At 35.8% G+C, this 16,073-nt stretch overlaps 1 protein-coding gene and 3 long non-coding RNA genes across 8 annotated transcripts in view; 2 read left to right on the plus strand and 2 right to left on the minus strand.

The window, feature by feature from the left end:
* Window positions 1-358: 358 nt before the first annotated feature.
* On the plus strand, window positions 359-2,666 carry LOC125272452. 3 transcript variants are annotated; one of them, XR_007185841.1, is made up of 4 exons: window positions 359-496; window positions 844-929; window positions 1,436-1,508; window positions 2,020-2,666. It is a non-coding gene; the product is annotated as an uncharacterized LOC125272452 (long non-coding RNA). The 3 variants fall into 3 exon arrangements; XR_007185842.1 differs by having other exon boundaries at window positions 844-1,508; XR_007185843.1 differs by lacking the exon at window positions 2,020-2,666 and adding an exon at window positions 1,713-2,013 and having other exon boundaries at window positions 844-1,508.
* A 2,225-nt stretch (window positions 2,667-4,891) lies between these two features.
* LOC125272453 lies at window positions 4,892-8,539 on the minus strand. 2 transcript variants are annotated; one of them, XR_007185845.1, is made up of 7 exons: window positions 8,402-8,539; window positions 7,969-8,054; window positions 7,390-7,462; window positions 6,630-6,762; window positions 6,355-6,471; window positions 5,921-6,028; window positions 4,892-5,332 (listed from the first exon to the last, which is right to left on the minus strand). It is a non-coding gene; the product is annotated as an uncharacterized LOC125272453 (long non-coding RNA). The 2 variants fall into 2 exon arrangements; XR_007185844.1 differs by having other exon boundaries at window positions 7,390-8,054.
* A 1,740-nt stretch (window positions 8,540-10,279) lies between these two features.
* LOC125272456 overlaps window positions 10,280-16,073 on the plus strand; it is a 38,331-nt gene continuing 32,537 nt past the window's right edge. Inside the window, exons 1-2 of the long non-coding RNA XR_007185846.1 lie at window positions 10,280-10,672; window positions 11,103-11,129. This is a non-coding gene — a long non-coding RNA (uncharacterized LOC125272456). The remainder of the gene's footprint in view (window positions 10,673-11,102; window positions 11,130-16,073) is intronic.
* ttyh3b (tweety family member 3b) overlaps window positions 11,126-16,073 on the minus strand; it is a 42,084-nt gene continuing 37,136 nt past the window's right edge. For both annotated transcript variants that reach the window (XM_048197274.1, XM_048197275.1), the window contains one exon: window positions 11,126-13,934. In XM_048197274.1, the coding sequence (XP_048053231.1) occupies window positions 13,761-13,934 (174 nt within the window). In that variant the 3' untranslated portion in view covers window positions 11,126-13,760. The remainder of the gene's footprint in view (window positions 13,935-16,073) is intronic.

The following is a 16,073-nucleotide window of genomic DNA, read 5'->3' on the forward strand; positions in this document are numbered from 1 at the left end:
ACTTATAAAGTCCTCGGAGCCTACAAACAGACTAACAAAAGTTTAAAACGAGGTCTCCTAACCCTTTTTATATATCAAAATTATAAACATCAAGATATCGATAAATTGTTCAATATTGCAACCCTGTATCACATGAAATACGTTCTGAGGAAACTATTTTGCAAATCGCAATTACGTTACATGCCAACATATAAGCAGTGCTATTACGTTGGTCCTTAACCTAATAAAGCCAATTTATTGCAGTGCTATTACGTTTGTCCTGAACATAATACATCCAAAGCAGGTTTCTTTTCACACGTAGCAGCTAATGCTGTTCATTTTGTTTTAATTATTTACTCCCTTTTTTCTGATCGGGCTACAAAATATTATTTATGCCAGGGGGAGTCAAATGGCGGCACCCAGATAATTTTTATCTGGCCCTCCAACTGGTTTTTGATGTTTAAAACCGCTCGCAATCTGATATCAAAGTCCCCGCAAAGGTTTAGCGTTTTCAGCGGTGAGTTTAACGTTGTTGCAAAGATTTTTCTGATCTCGCCAGAATAATGTGAAACTGCTACGTTTTGGTTGCTATGAACAATATTTTATTTTCTGCATCAAAATAAGGTTTGATTACATTTTAAGCAAAAAATATATATTTTATTTTCATAATATTCATTCAGTGAATGTACATAATCACTCGCTTGCGCGTTGTTGCAAAGATTTATCGGATCTCGCCAGAATAATGTGAAACTGCTACGTTTTGGTTGCTATGAACAATATTTTGAGTTAGTTTCTGCATAAAAATACGGTTTGATTACATTTTTAGCGAGAAATATATATTCTATTTTCATAATATTCACTCAGTGAATGTCAACCCGTTCTCACGCTGAAGAAGTCTCCTTCAGAACACATCGCGATATTTGGCATCAGTTCGCGTGTGCTGGATGTTGGTAAGTAGTCGTAAATACGCTGTTCTAATGTTTGATATAATGTCTTTTCTGTTTGCAGATATTAATCAGATTAACGTTAGCTCCCTCATGTTCAGTCACTGCATTATATCTGTCACCTCCGCTAAGGTTTTGCTTTTCATTGTTTTCTATATTAAATAGTACTAAACTAGGGTGATTAAACACTGTCACGTGACGTGCAATATATTGCACAATATATATAACATATTCATATCAGGTTCAAAGTAGTACAAGTGTAGTTTCAAAATGGTATTTGTTGTAGAAGCACGGTAAAAAAACAACACTTACCATGCTTTTTACCACAGTATTGGTAGTTTTAATTAGATTTTTGTTGTAAATACAGAGTAACCACAACACTTATCATGCTTTTAATGCCTAATAATGTTAAATCCAAAAACTGTAAGGTCAATAAGAACTTCTTTCCTATATATATTTATATATAAACCTATATATTATAAATAATGATATTTTCTTTTCTCTTGTTTTAGCTGAAAAGACAAAAAGGGCCTTTTGGAAATGGATGAAGGAGACAGAAAGCTGCAAAGGCAAATAATTGCAATGGTATGTATGTGTTGCTTTTAACCCTTTATCAAACATTTTATGAAGCATTTGTTAAATAGTCTCACAGTAAATTAAAATTAAAGTCAAATCCTGTACATATTTATCACCTTATTTGTAAATCAGTTGTGCCCCTTCTTGGACAGTTGGACGTCCCACACATAAAAGTTTATATTAATTCCATTGAATTCTTTAAAATGATTACAGATTGGGCCCAAAATGTTCCAATGATACATGATGTCTCTCCGCACCTCATAACTACCTCTGTTTGCAAGAGTGGAAATTATCATTTGACTTGTCACATGACATCAGATATTCAATTATTTTGTCATGATCATTTACACTGCTGATAATGTCCTGCTTGCATGTGAAACATGTTATTTATTTATTTTTATTTTTTATTTTTTAAAATATGAATATAGCTTGCTATACTTTTAATCATGGAAATGCCCACACATCAGTGAACTTATTACATAAATGCATTTAACATTTAATTGTGCAACACTCTTTACAGAAGGAAATCCTACAGTTATGTATGAACTCACAACATCATCATCAAGTGCTGTGCTGGGCACATTGGGTAACAAGTGTCCTCCAACGTATCCAATCTGTGACCACATTCTCCACATCTTCCCATGGGACACCGACATTCTTCAGGCCTTCGTTTCCATGTCTTCCCCTGCATTCTCCTGGTGGTGTCCACTTCATATCTGTCTTTGGGTGTTGTTGTTTGGTCATGCTTAGGGTGTGTCCGGGGAGGTGCACCCTTCACTCTGTCACAGTTTTTAAAAGTCTTCACGTGGACTCCTCCTTATGATCTCCTTGAAACGTGCAGAACCAATATTGAAAATAGTAATTTATCTTTTTCCATATTCTTGCCTTTATCAAAGAAGCACCAGTGCTCATCCGGAGTTTTGGTAAAAGTTCTAGTAATGCTGCGACTATAGTCAAATATGTATTTCTGCATGTGTGTATAGCAGGTGTTTGTCCGAACAATTGAAGTTAGTGAGAGTGTTCAGGAAAACCCTCTGAGAACAATCAATATTTATTTAATTCTGTTTGGTGCTGATATAGAGTATTACAGAAATGACACATTGACATTCTGGACATTATTCTGTGAGTTTGTTACCTCTTCATTTAGATGGACTTGAAAATGTCTTGCATTTTTTTTCATTAAACCGTTTTATTCACAGTGTCACTATAGTAAATGTCCACCTTAACTACATCTATGGTATCATTATATCAGTACCTGGATAATGTAAATGTAACATACCCATGAATGTATTTTATAGAAGCATTTTATTGCTGAAAATATTTAACATTTATAAAATGCATTAACTATTTGAATTTGCCTTTCATTTAGTTACAGTAAAAGTGAACAATAAACACAATATTGTATTGTATTAAAGTTGAGAATGTAAAATGTTATTTTTTTCCCCCTATTCTTTAAAGAAACATATTTTCACATGGAATTTTATCTCATCTCTTGGTTTGTAAAAATAATACTTCATCATATCGATTTGTGTAGTTATATTTCACTATAATAGATTGCCTCTGTAACTGGATATATTTTTTTCTCACAATTAACTGATTTTTATACTGTTGTGCAGTAGTTTGGGGACTACATTTGTCTTTGACACTAAATATTGGAATATGATTACAAAATCGAGTACATTCATTATGCTTTTATTTATATTTATTTTAATTCCAAGAGTTCAAATGGTGAAGAATGGTATAAATAAGTGATTAAATGTATACCTTTAATATACTACATATCTACTGTAAATGTTAGAAGCACTTTAGTAGATGCAATTATATCTCTTTCAAATATATTTATGCATCAGTTTAAAACACAAAGGAGTCTTTCGTTGTAAAATGTGATTTTTATTATATTTAATTAGATTAATTATTAAGGAATCTTTCTCGTCAGCCGGAACCGAAGGAGATCTGTCGTCATTTACCATAAATGGACAAGTAAGCGTGACGCATCTGTTCAGCTGTGTTGTGATTGGCTGTGACTCTATCGCAGAACTCGCTGTGATTGGACTACCTTTCAACCCATATAAAACGGCGCTTTATCTTACAAAGTTTGTTTTAGTGTGAATATTACGTTACTCATACATTAAGTTAACTATAAAGTGTTTCCATGTTGTGAGAAATTACTCCTTTACCGAGATCCCAACCCTAACCCTAGCTTCTCAATGAACTACAGCGCCATGTTTCCCGTTCATTGATAGAATGACAGAGACATATGGGTAATGTAGTTTAAAACGTTTAGTAAAGAAATGATAAATGTTAAAATAATAAGATCTTTAATGGACAACTCGATATCTAAATATGTTTATTGTGCAAACATTTATTACATATATGAGGGACAGGCTGAAATTTAATATTTTACTGTAATCACTATTAAAAAACCTTTATGCCAGCTTTCCATGTATGTCTGAAAACTGTGCCCAACATTATTTAGTAATCATAGCATAAGCAGTTGTCCTGTTGATTTTCTCTTTGATACGCTAACCGGACTTTGAGTTACAACCATTTGAAATGTGCATTTCTTTGCTCTTCCAGGGGCCGGTACTGGCCCCTTGGGGGTGGAAGGGCATTAAAATCTACACAGGTGTGTACTCCTCATCATGGATAACAAACTTTGTTGAATCACATTTAAATATTGCAGTATTTTATCATTTCCTCATTTTCCATTCTAACATCATGCTTGTATAGGTTTTTGATGGGTATTGTGAGACCATCTGATGAAATATGGAAATATTATAACAAAATGTTGTAATACAATAATAATAATAATAATAATAGATTAATTGAATAGTAGTTGATTATTTCTTTGCTTTTTTTTTTGTATGAACACCAATAAATATAATGGATGAACCCACAACAACTTGCCATTATCCAGCTGCCAGTGTTGGCAGTAAACTAAAAACTATTTATATTTACACTTCACTATTACTGTTACACAAGGATAATGCACTATTCAGTAAAATAAGAAACTGTGCCAAAATGTCATTATCACCCCCTCTTCTTGCTCCTCACATGCCTGACATCAGTAATGTCCAGCTGTCATTTTGAATGCAGTAGTAGATGTACCAGAATGATCAACATCGATCTTCTTCAGTTCTGCTTGAAGTGTTTGTATCAGTATAACCCACTGCAGCCTCTCTTTATTCACATTCCCTTTATTTATCTGGAAACTGCCATCCTTGTCACAACATGAAAGTATATGCAACTTTTGGTGCATTGTTGTCCCAAATATCATGAATTAGATCGAAAATATTTATGTAATATATATTTATGTATTAATAAGTAAAACAATCATGGAAATTATATGTCATTTTTTTAAATTATGAAATAAACTTTACTCTACCAAACACCACGTTCACCATAATTTATTACACAACACTTTATTGGAGGATACAGCATAAGGTTGAAATTTGCATAAAGACAAATGAGATTCAAGATAAATAAAAACGTGTCTTCAAAAATACGTTAATGTCATAATAATCCATTCACAGACTTTACTCCTATTGCACAAATGAGCGCCACAGAATCCCATCCAGTCAACTATGATCCAGAAAACAGATTTGATATTGAGTTTAAAATAAAGATTCATTATCACAGCTGAACTGGGTTCTTGCTCTTCCCTGTACACGTCTCTATCATGTTCATGTTCTTCTTCTTCTAAACAGTTTGTTCAGTTGTACTCTACAGTACAACTGATGACCAGAAGATGTGATCACTGATGTGCTGTAGCTTTTTCTCAACCAGAGGAAGAAGTCTTAACATCCCATTGTCAGGCGTTCTTCAGTCCTGGTCTAAAAGTAAAACAAAAAAACACAGACAATTCAAGTTAAGTAGTTTAATGGACAGCCAGGTCAGCTTATGTTCTGCATGATTTAAACAGTGGTGGGCTACTCTGGCCCTCAGCGTCCACGGTCCTGCAGATTTAGCTCCAACCTCAAACCCAACTGCCTATAACTGTCTATAAGTACACCTGAAGACTTTGGTTAAAATTTTCAGGTGTGCTCAATTATGGTTGGAGGTAAACTCTCCACCTCAAAAAGGAGACAGCAAAAGGGCTAGAGTTGCCTGTTCCTGATTTAACTTTACAAAACAGCAGTACATAATATATATATTATAATAAAAATGCAGCACAGACTGTAAGCTAAGTACTGAACAAAAACTGTTTTACCCATATTAACAGCAACCTGTTTTAAAAGATCTTTTAGAAAGGCATGCTCTCTTTTGAGCCTTGATTTCTTTCAGGACAACATACTCTTCTGTTTCTTGTTTCAAGAGCATAATTTGGTCAAAAACCAAGTGATAACCTGTACAATGTAAAATTGTTAAAATACTGCAATAAAAACTTTAAGGCAAGAATTAAGAATAGGCACAGGACTTACCGTACTCATGAAGAAGCCATGGCCATGCATATTTCTGCCTCTTGTGTTCCTCCGTAGCTGCACATCAGTCGTTTTTCCTCTAGGATCTTCTGTTAGTGACTTCACTTGCTATATGTTTTAAAACACAAATACAATGTTTTAGGTCTGTGCAGTATAAGGCCTTATTTCAAGCCAAAAAAAACTAGGTATTACACATAATTTAAAGAACATTTACTATTTAATTCCTATTATACTATATTATATTATATTAACTCATTATCTTCCAAAGCTTCCCTGTCTGCTTTTATCTAAAAACAAACAAACAAACAAACAAACAAACAAAAAAAACAGAAGGAACCGTTTTTAAGAACTTTTTAAGAACTTAATAGTCCTTTGAGAGAACAACATTAAATTCTGTACTACATATTACAGCATTGCCTCAACACAAGACATACCAATGGACTTCTGTCTTCTTTGGGCATGAGATGGTCATGAGATGGTCATGTTCCTTCCTCACCCTAAACAAAGGACTTCGATGAGCTTGTTTTGATATAAGGACTGGTCTTCCTTCTCTGCACAGAAAAACAAGAAAGTCTCTACTTACTCTGTGTGCAATTACTCTTGTTCTTAAAACATACAAATTGAGACAGTTATAAATCAGTTAATTTACCATACCATCCAGGAGAGCATTTGATGAGTAAATACTGATTTAAATATCTAGAAACTTTACCTGGAAAGGGCTGATCACGGCAGGTTTGCAGCGACTCACTAGTAGCTCTTGTGAGGGTCGGCTCTTAAAAGAGCTGTTGAGTTTGATGTTGTAGAGATCCTAAAAAGAAGGACTAAGTAATCTGCAAGTAATCCTGCAAGACAGAAAGGAAGGTAAATTTATTACATCACATTCAAGTTGTCAATTTACACATAACTGTAGGATTTCCTTCTGTAAAGAGTGTTGCATAATTAAATGTTAAATGCATTTATGTAATAAGTTCACTGATATGTGGGCATTTCCATGATTAAACATATGTCTTTAATAGCAAGCTATATTTATATTTAAAAGAATAAATAAAAAAATAACATGTTTCACATGCAAGCAGGACATTATCAGCAGTGTAACTGATTAGATATTGAATAGACATCAGATATTCAATTATTTTGATTATGACAAAATAATTGAATATCTGATGTCATGTGACAAGTCAAATGATAATTTCCACTCTTGCAAACAGAGGTAGTTATGAGGTGCGGAGAGACATCATGTATCATTGGAACATTTTGGGCCCAATCTGTAATCATTTTAAAGAATTCAATGGAATTAATATAAACTTTTATGTGTGGGACGTCCAACTGTCCAAGAAGGGGCACAACTGATTTACAAATAAGGTGATAAATATGTACAGGATTTGACTTTAATTTTAATTTACTGTGAGACTATTTAACAAATGCTTCATAAAATGTTTGATAAAGGGTTAAAAGCAACACATACATACCATTGCAATTATTTGCCTTTGCAGCTTTCTGTCTCCTTCATCCATTTCCAAAAGGCCCTTTTTGTCTTTTCAGCTAAAACAAGAGAAAAGAAAATATCATTATTTATAATATATAGGTTTATATATAAATATATATAGGAAAGAAGTTCTTATTGACCTTACAGTTTTTGGATTTAACATTATTAGGCATTAAAAGCATGATAAGTGTTGTGGTTACTCTGTATTTACAACAAAAATCTAATTAAAACTACCAATACTGTGGTAAAAAGCATGGTAAGTGTTGTTTTTTTACCGTGCTTCTACAACAAATACCATTTTGAAACTACACTTGTACTACTTTGAACCTGATATGAATATGTTATATATATTGTGCAATATATTGCACGTCACGTGACAGTGTTTAATCACCCTAGTTTAGTACTATTTAATATAGAAAACAATGAAAAGCAAAACCTTAGCGGAGGTGACAGATATAATGCAGTGACTGAACATGAGGGAGCTAACGTTAATCTGATTAATATCTGCAAACAGAAAAGACATTATATCAAACATTAGAACAGCGTATTTACGACTACTTACCAACATCCAGCACACGCGAACTGATGCCAAATATCGCGATGTGTTCTGAAGGAGACTTCTTCAGCGTGAGAACGGGTTGACATTCACTGAGTGAATATTATGAAAATAGAATATATATTTCTCGCTAAAAATGTAATCAAACCGTATTTTTATGCAGAAACTAACTCAAAATATTGTTCATAGCAACCAAAACGTAGCAGTTTCACATTATTCTGGCGAGATCCGATAAATCTTTGCAACAACGCGCAAGCGAGTGATTATGTACATTCACTGAATGAATATTATGAAAATAAAATATATATTTTTTGCTTAAAATGTAATCAAACCTTATTTTGATGCAGAAAATAAAATATTGTTCATAGCAACCAAAACGTAGCAGTTTCACATTATTCTGGCGAGATCAGAAAAATCTTTGCAACAACGTTAAACTCACCGCTGAAAACGCTAAACCTTTGCGGGGACTTTGATATCAGATTGCGAGCGGTTTTAAACATCAAAAACCAGTTGGAGGGCCAGATAAAAATTATCTGGGTGCCGCCATTTGACTCCCCCTGGCATAAATAATATTTTGTAGCCCGATCAGAAAAAAGGGAGTAAATAATTAAAACAAAATGAACAGCATTAGCTGCTACGTGTGAAAAGAAACCTGCTTTGGATGTATTATGTTCAGGACAAACGTAATAGCACTGCAATAAATTGGCTTTATTAGGTTAAGGACCAACGTAATAGCACTGCTTATATTAGGTTAAGGACCAACGTAATAGCACTGCTTATATGTTGGCATGTAACGTAATTGCGATTTGCAAAATAGTTTCCTCAGAACGTATTTCATGTGATACAGGGTTGCAACCTTCACTAATGTCAACGAAGGCTGAGGAGTTGTGATACAGACAAACTGCAGTTAAACTGCAGCCAAAGTGCATTATATTTATAATATAAAGGTTATTAATCCAAAGAATTTACTTTTTCTCATTTTCAACGCCACAACTTTGCAAGCACAGAGGACGATAATTATAACGATAACGATAAAGATAGGCCCTAGCTCTAAAAAATCGTTCTAAATAAAGGAATAGCAGAGTCCACACCACAACTATAAAGATAACGGCACAGAACTATATCGTTGTAATCAAGGTGCGTTTGTGCCATGTTGTAACCGCAATTACGTGATTTCATCTTGTAAAAAGAGTTCATGTCCTCCTTGTACAGCTTCTAATTGTACCACGTGACTGCCAGTGTTGCCGAGTCGTGTTTTTCCAGCGGAATTGGGCTACTTTTACACTGTTGCCACAGGTTGTTTTTCATGTCTGCATGTCCGCTTTTGGTAACTTAAAACGAAAGAGATATGAGCTGTGCGTCATCTTAAGGTGTTAGATCCAATCTCCGGCTATTGCGTGTTTAACATGCTGTTGTTGGTTAATGATGTTTGAATGGATACCCTTGTGGTTCAATTGGTCTCTTGTCATGTCAAAAGTGACACTTTTCAGTTTTATGGACGTCGCCATCTTTAATATTATGTTGGTCACTGTCGTTATGGTTACTAGTAAGAGAATACGGGCTTGACTTTCGTTGCACATTCATACAGACGCAAATTGCTGTGTGAACGAGACATTAGGAGACTCACACCTGTAAGTAAATGCGGTTGTCAATCCCAAAAACTGACAGAGTGAACATGGCCTAAGTTAGCCGTTACGTTTTCTCCAATGGTAAGAGATACCCTCTTATCTCCCTATAATAATACGATCACTGTGACAACTTCGAAACTCCTGAAGTGTTTCCAGTTAAGTGTGCCATATCAAAGTCCATTTAAGACAAATCATTTCACTCGGCGGCCATCTTTGAAACGCCTCTCGGGCATCCTGGGCATCCATGCAGCTCCTATCTCTTTGAATGGGGAAACATCAAATTCTCCAAAGCTGTTTGCCAAGCTTTCGATTAAATTTCATATTTGAAATCACCAATGAATTCTGTCTCATAAGTTTTTTTTATCCAAACGCTCGAATCATGACAAAAAAAAACTATTTTTTAAGCTGGATCAAGCTAATGCCCATGCGCAGACCTAAATGCGCGTCTCTTGTGCCTCATTTTGGAGTGCTTGCCCGCTGCAGTGACTTTACCAGTCGGCGATTGGCTCTTATTTTGAAGGCGGGACTTATTCCGCCATATTGCGCTTTACACTTTCTCCTATTCAAAACAATACGAGTGACATGTCTTGTGTTATTCTTTATCTTTGGCCATATGCATCAGACGTTCAGCCAACGGTCCGTGGGTGTGACGTCTGAGGCTGAGACTACCAAGACCAAGTACTATTTATTTGCAAAAACTGCTTGGCCAACTCCCAAATAAATTACATATTTCAAATCAGCAACAAAATCTGACATTAACCGTCCCATAAATGTTGTTTCTTATGCTAAAATAGCATTTAAAAAGCTTATTTTTCAGGCTAGACAAGCTAATGCGCATGTGCACGAGTCTCAGGAACCGGAGCCTCTAACAGCAGCTACAGTGACGCAATGACTTTATCAATCTGCGATTGGCTCTTTTACTTAGAAAGCGGGACAAATTCCGCCATTTTGTGCGTTGCAGTTTCTCCCGTTCATATCTAAATCGTCTTTCAACAGTCTTCGACCCAATTCTCCATTGCGCTAAATGAAAAAGAGCAGCCTGAGCCCTGGAAATTCTGCTATATACATTCTTCAAAAGACATGTGGGTGAATATGAAAAAAGAATTTTAAGTTTTGCTTGAACCATCCCTTTAATACCAAATCAACGTAGCTACATCAATGTTCTTTGTATGTAAAATAATGGCTTTGTATGGATAGCATCCCAGGAACATCACACAAGTTTAGACTACTTTTCTCTACAGCATTTAAACATATAGCAATTTATTAACAGCCCAAATGCATTTTTTTGTTGTTGTACTACATTATGATCTATTTTTAAATGTACACCTGCTCACAGACGTCATGCAGTTTTCAAACAAACAAGTGTACAAATTCTCTTCAAGAACTTTGGCATACGTTCATAGCTTATTTCTTTCCATTTTAAGCATCAAGATTCCAGGGCCAACTTTTTCTTCTTCTTTTTTTTTTTATAGAGCATACCTTGATAAAGTGATTTTCTTTTTCTGTCTTCAGGCACTGATGCTCAACACCCTGGACCAGGTAAGTTCATTTTAATATATTATTAAAACATTGAATCCAGGCTCAGAAAATCAATTTTTCCTGACATGTACAACATCTTAAATCACAAATGAAAAAAACATAAAAAACATGAAAAATCCATAAGAATTGTTATCAAAACATCAATTTATGACGAATCATTATTCACATTTAGAAAGGAGTGAGTAGGCTCATTTGTTATGGTCTATACAATAGAAAGCTAACAATATGCTAGGAAAAAAAAAATGTGTACATTTACAGAAAGAAAGGTTACTCTATGAAAATGTTAAGAAAGGCAGAATATTTCTTCCTCATATTCCTTCAGTCATGCAACTGCATCATATGGTACAGATTGAATCATAGATCCGAACATTTGGATTGTCTCTATATAATGGTTAGTGGTTGAATACATGTAAATACTGTAAAAAGACTTAAGAGCAATTTTACATTTGTGTCTATTGAGTGGTAAGGTGCCTTTTTATCCACTACGTTGCGTGTAAAAACAATGACTTTTTCTGTAATATTCTGTTTAGTGAAACGTCTAGTGTTGCATTGTTGTTTTTTGTGCGTGAGTGTTTTTCTTCGTGGTTGCCTGACACTACATGGTCAAAGCACATCTGTGCATGAGTTTTAAGGTTTGGGATACAAGCCCTTTCCTGTTTGCATCCAAACACAGCATCCACTTTTGTTACACAAAAAGATTATTCAAACAACACTCAACCCCAATCGAATGAGGGTGTCACAAAGTCAGAAAAGATACAGCATTATAGCATTTTCCAGTTCAAAACGACATTTCTACCTGCTAATGTAATTTATGACATTTATTAAAATCAAAAGAATCCATAAACACCTACGTTCAAGAATCGCGATGTCTCGAGAGTGGCATTAGATGCCACATTTTACGCATGATAACATTAGCGGTTGATTGGCGTCATGACAACGTCTAAACACTGTTATGTCAGCGTTATGACACTGGATGCAAGTAAATGAAACCAACAATACTGCACTTGGTAAAGACAGCTAGGTTATCTTACACTACATCCACACAAGTCTTACTTAGTGACTGCATGGTAAGGAGGAACTTTCCTCAGTTTCATTGTCCCATCAGTTTTTTTTTTCCCCCTTTCCAAATTTTTTTGATCTTTATCCTGTGGTGGAAAGGAGGCTAAACCACAAAAGTCCTGTTGGTGGCACACGTCCATTGTCCATATTGCAGATTCATCAACACCACAGAGAAGTGTTTCCCCATTGATGTAAAACAAAAATAAAGAAAAAGGCTGACCATGGTGAAAATCAAATCTGATTCACTACAAAACAAAACACAAAGAAAAATCTCCTGCTAAAGAATGTGAAGCCTGGACAACATGCCTGAACATAAAATAAAAAAGATTTACATGTGGGGCAGTGGGGAGGCATTTCTCTTTTAGTCCAGGTATCCCTTCTTCTCCTATTCCACTCCGAGCAAAATTTCCTCCGTTAGAAATATTCACATTTAAAGTGTGCACATACACACGAGCACCCACAAGTGTATTCACAAATTCAAGTGATATGTCTACAAAACATGTACTATTATTTCATCGACATTTTTTTTTTTACAGATATTCTTCACTGCAGCTTTAAGCCACGGCAAATGTTGCACTGCACTGTTACACAGAAGATTAGTGCACCAAGTTTGTAGTGTTGATCATTTAGACATTTTTTTAAAGTACAAAAACACTTACTATTTACAAAGAGCAAAGCTCGTGAGTTGTGCCGTTTTAAAACACACTCACAAATGCACAAGGCAAACACGCCACGCACGCACACAAACACACCGTTAGTGTGCTGTGCAATTGTTTCCCTTCTAGAATAAGATACTGAATGTGCATAATGGCTCAAAGGCTTGATGGCTGTCAATTCACACTGTGGTACACCATAGATTACACTGTACTGTTAATACAAAGAATGGCCTTCGATGACAGGAACATTTGTTAATCCACAGAGTCACAAGTATGCAGTGAACTTATGAACATTTGTAAACGAGTAAACATCTCCGTTTACGTTAAATTGCTATGATGGATACCTTGGATTGTGGCTGTACTAGTAGAACACTGCCATATTGTCAGGAACTGCAGAGAAAGCGCAAAAGCCGCAACCTTGTTAAACTATATCGACAACAGTGTAATTTTGCAAAATACTTAAAAATAGAACTTTATCATAAAATCAAATGTCATAGTGACATTTCTTGCACAGCACGGCAAGATTATCAAAAATGACAGTGGTATAAACCATCCTGCTGTGGTAATGTGGTCCTGCAGTCCTTGCCAATATGGCTGCCCTGAGAGACTCTCTGTGAGGGTAGTATGGGAGTTACTGTGCAGACAACTGAGAGGAGTCCTCCAGAAGAGGGCAGTGTAGTTGCTGTGATGCATTGTGTGCGATTAGAGGAGTAAAAAATGGCAGTTTCAACAAAAGTTTGGCAGAATGGAGTCTTTAAAAAGCCAGAGTAGATAAGCATGGATGGCTGATTCCAATCGGATAAAGATGTTAGGGTGAATTTCTTTACTGGCAAAGGGCTGAACATCGAGGTGGAGACAAACTTTGTACTGGTGGACTTGACAGGTAGATGACTATTGGTTACGCATTCGTGGATGGTTAATGGATGGCGGAGTGGGGTCGGTGGATGGCTGAATTTGGTCGGCTATTGGGAGCTGAGCGGCTGGTCAGGTCTGGTCGCATGTTGGGCTCCAGACCGTTCTGGGTTTCTGATGGCCTGGACTGGTCTGGACGGCTGGTTGCCAGATATTTGGCTCTCATGCTTAAGGTGTACTGCAAAACAGGGTGAGAAAAACAAGGAAAAGGGGAGGGAAAACACCATCACATCATTCTGAAGACCTTTTTTTTTTTTTTACAATACAATACAAAACAACTTTTTATCAGAATATGGTTCATAAAATTATTTAGTAAAAATAAGGAAAAGTTACATTGTTTACATGGCCACTAGGACAGAGTATAGCCATAGCGTCTTACAAACATGAAGCACATATAAATATGAACCTCATTCTGTCGCTCTCACTAACTCACTCACATGTGTTACAGACAAACTGACAGTCATTTGGACAGCCTGATGGTTTTTTAAAGCCAAAAGTTATTGTGATTATGCACATTAACATTATGCGATAAGATACTTTTCTCCTCAAGATCGGCTTTTGAGTGCAAATTCCATTAAAAAGAGTGCAATTAATGTGAAAAACAATAGAAAAGAAGAAAATCGGACACTTTAACAAATAGGAAAAGAAAACAGCAGTGGATGAGAATGATACATATAGATACAGAAAATGCAGCTATATGTGGGGGAATATTAACAAATGTTTAGGGTTGGGGTTATAATGTGAGACAGTTTACAGACATGCATGAGGTATGTTTTTCAGATGGGTGAGAAAGAGACAAAATTCATGCATATTTTGAATCATAAAATCCAGAGAAGGAGAGACTATTCCTTAATATATCGACTATTCCAATTCCAGCATGAACAGTCACCAAAAAGCAGCATCCTGGACCATGACATTATTGAGTATCAGATCCTTTCAAAGAAACATGGTTTCTTGGGTGGTCTCTCCAGTCTGGAGTTTGAATACGCATGCGTCACGTCCAGGGCCCATGAACACAGAATCAAAAGGAAAAAACACACACCTAGAAAGTAAGACGGAGTGAGAGCGGCGCTTAGAAGTCAGAGTGTTCTAGTTTTCAGAACTCAAACTAATAGGAGGATGAAGGATGCCCTCGCATGCCAAGTCTGGTTAAAAGAGCTGCGCTGTTCCTTCAAAAAGAGTACCATGCTCCCCTATTCAGTGCGCTTGAACCAGGAGAAGCATTCTCTGGTCTCGTCATTGACTATACATGCAATCATGCAAAATCCAGGATTCTGTAGCAAAACCCACTTCCACTCAATGAGGGGCCTTGACTTAAAAATAAGAAGAAAATGAATGCCATCTCAGAATATGCTTTAAAGGAATAGTTTACCCCCCAAAAATGCATAATCTATCACCATTTATTCCAAACCCATACAATGTTCTTCCATAGAACACAAAAGGAGAAATTTCTAAAAAGGTTCATGCAGCCCTTTTTTCATACAATGCATGTGAATGGAAATGGACCACCAAAATGACAAAAAATGCACCATAAAAATACCCTAAAAGTAGACTATAGAAACCATGCATTATATTCCAAGTTTCTGAAATCATACAAAAGCTTTGTGTGAGGAACAGACAGAATCTTCCCTTTTTACATCTAACTAGTGTTATCAAAAATAAAGATTTTTCATTAAAAATGGATTCTGAATATTTGAAATTTTCATTTTTTTCGCAGCACTGATATCTCGCACTGGTACTCGCTCTCTCTTCTCTCAGATTTTTGTAGACATGATTATGGCATTTGATACTTTCACACAGATTTGCAATGAGAAGCATTTGTAAACCATTTACATTTGTGAAGTAAAATAAAGTGTTAGTTCATCCAAAAATGAAATTTCTGTCATTAAGTACTCACCCTCATGTCGTTCCAAACCTGCAAGACCTTCGTTCATCTTCGGAAGACAAATTAAGGTATTTTTGATTTAATCTCCCATAGAAAGCAACGAAATTACCACATTCAAGGTCCAGAGAAGGAGTAAAGACATTGTTAAAATAGTCCACGTGACTGCAGTGGTTCATCCTTAATGTTAGGAAGCGATGAGAATACTTTTTGTGTTCAAAAGCAAAACAAAAATAATGACTTTATTCAACTATTTTTCCTTTTCCCTGTCAGTCTCCTACACAGTTGACATAGTAAGCACAGTGCAAGGCTTCTGTGTTCTACGTCAAAATGCAGACTCAGTATTGGCCGGCTCCTGCGTCAGCATCACACGTATGTGTTGTGGTGCTCACGTGAACAGTGCCGGCCAATACTGAGCCGGCATTCGGACGTAAA

This window comes from Megalobrama amblycephala, linkage group LG7 (assembly GCF_018812025.1).
Source record: "Megalobrama amblycephala isolate DHTTF-2021 linkage group LG7, ASM1881202v1, whole genome shotgun sequence".
Taxonomy (NCBI): domain Eukaryota; kingdom Metazoa; phylum Chordata; class Actinopteri; order Cypriniformes; family Xenocyprididae; genus Megalobrama; species Megalobrama amblycephala.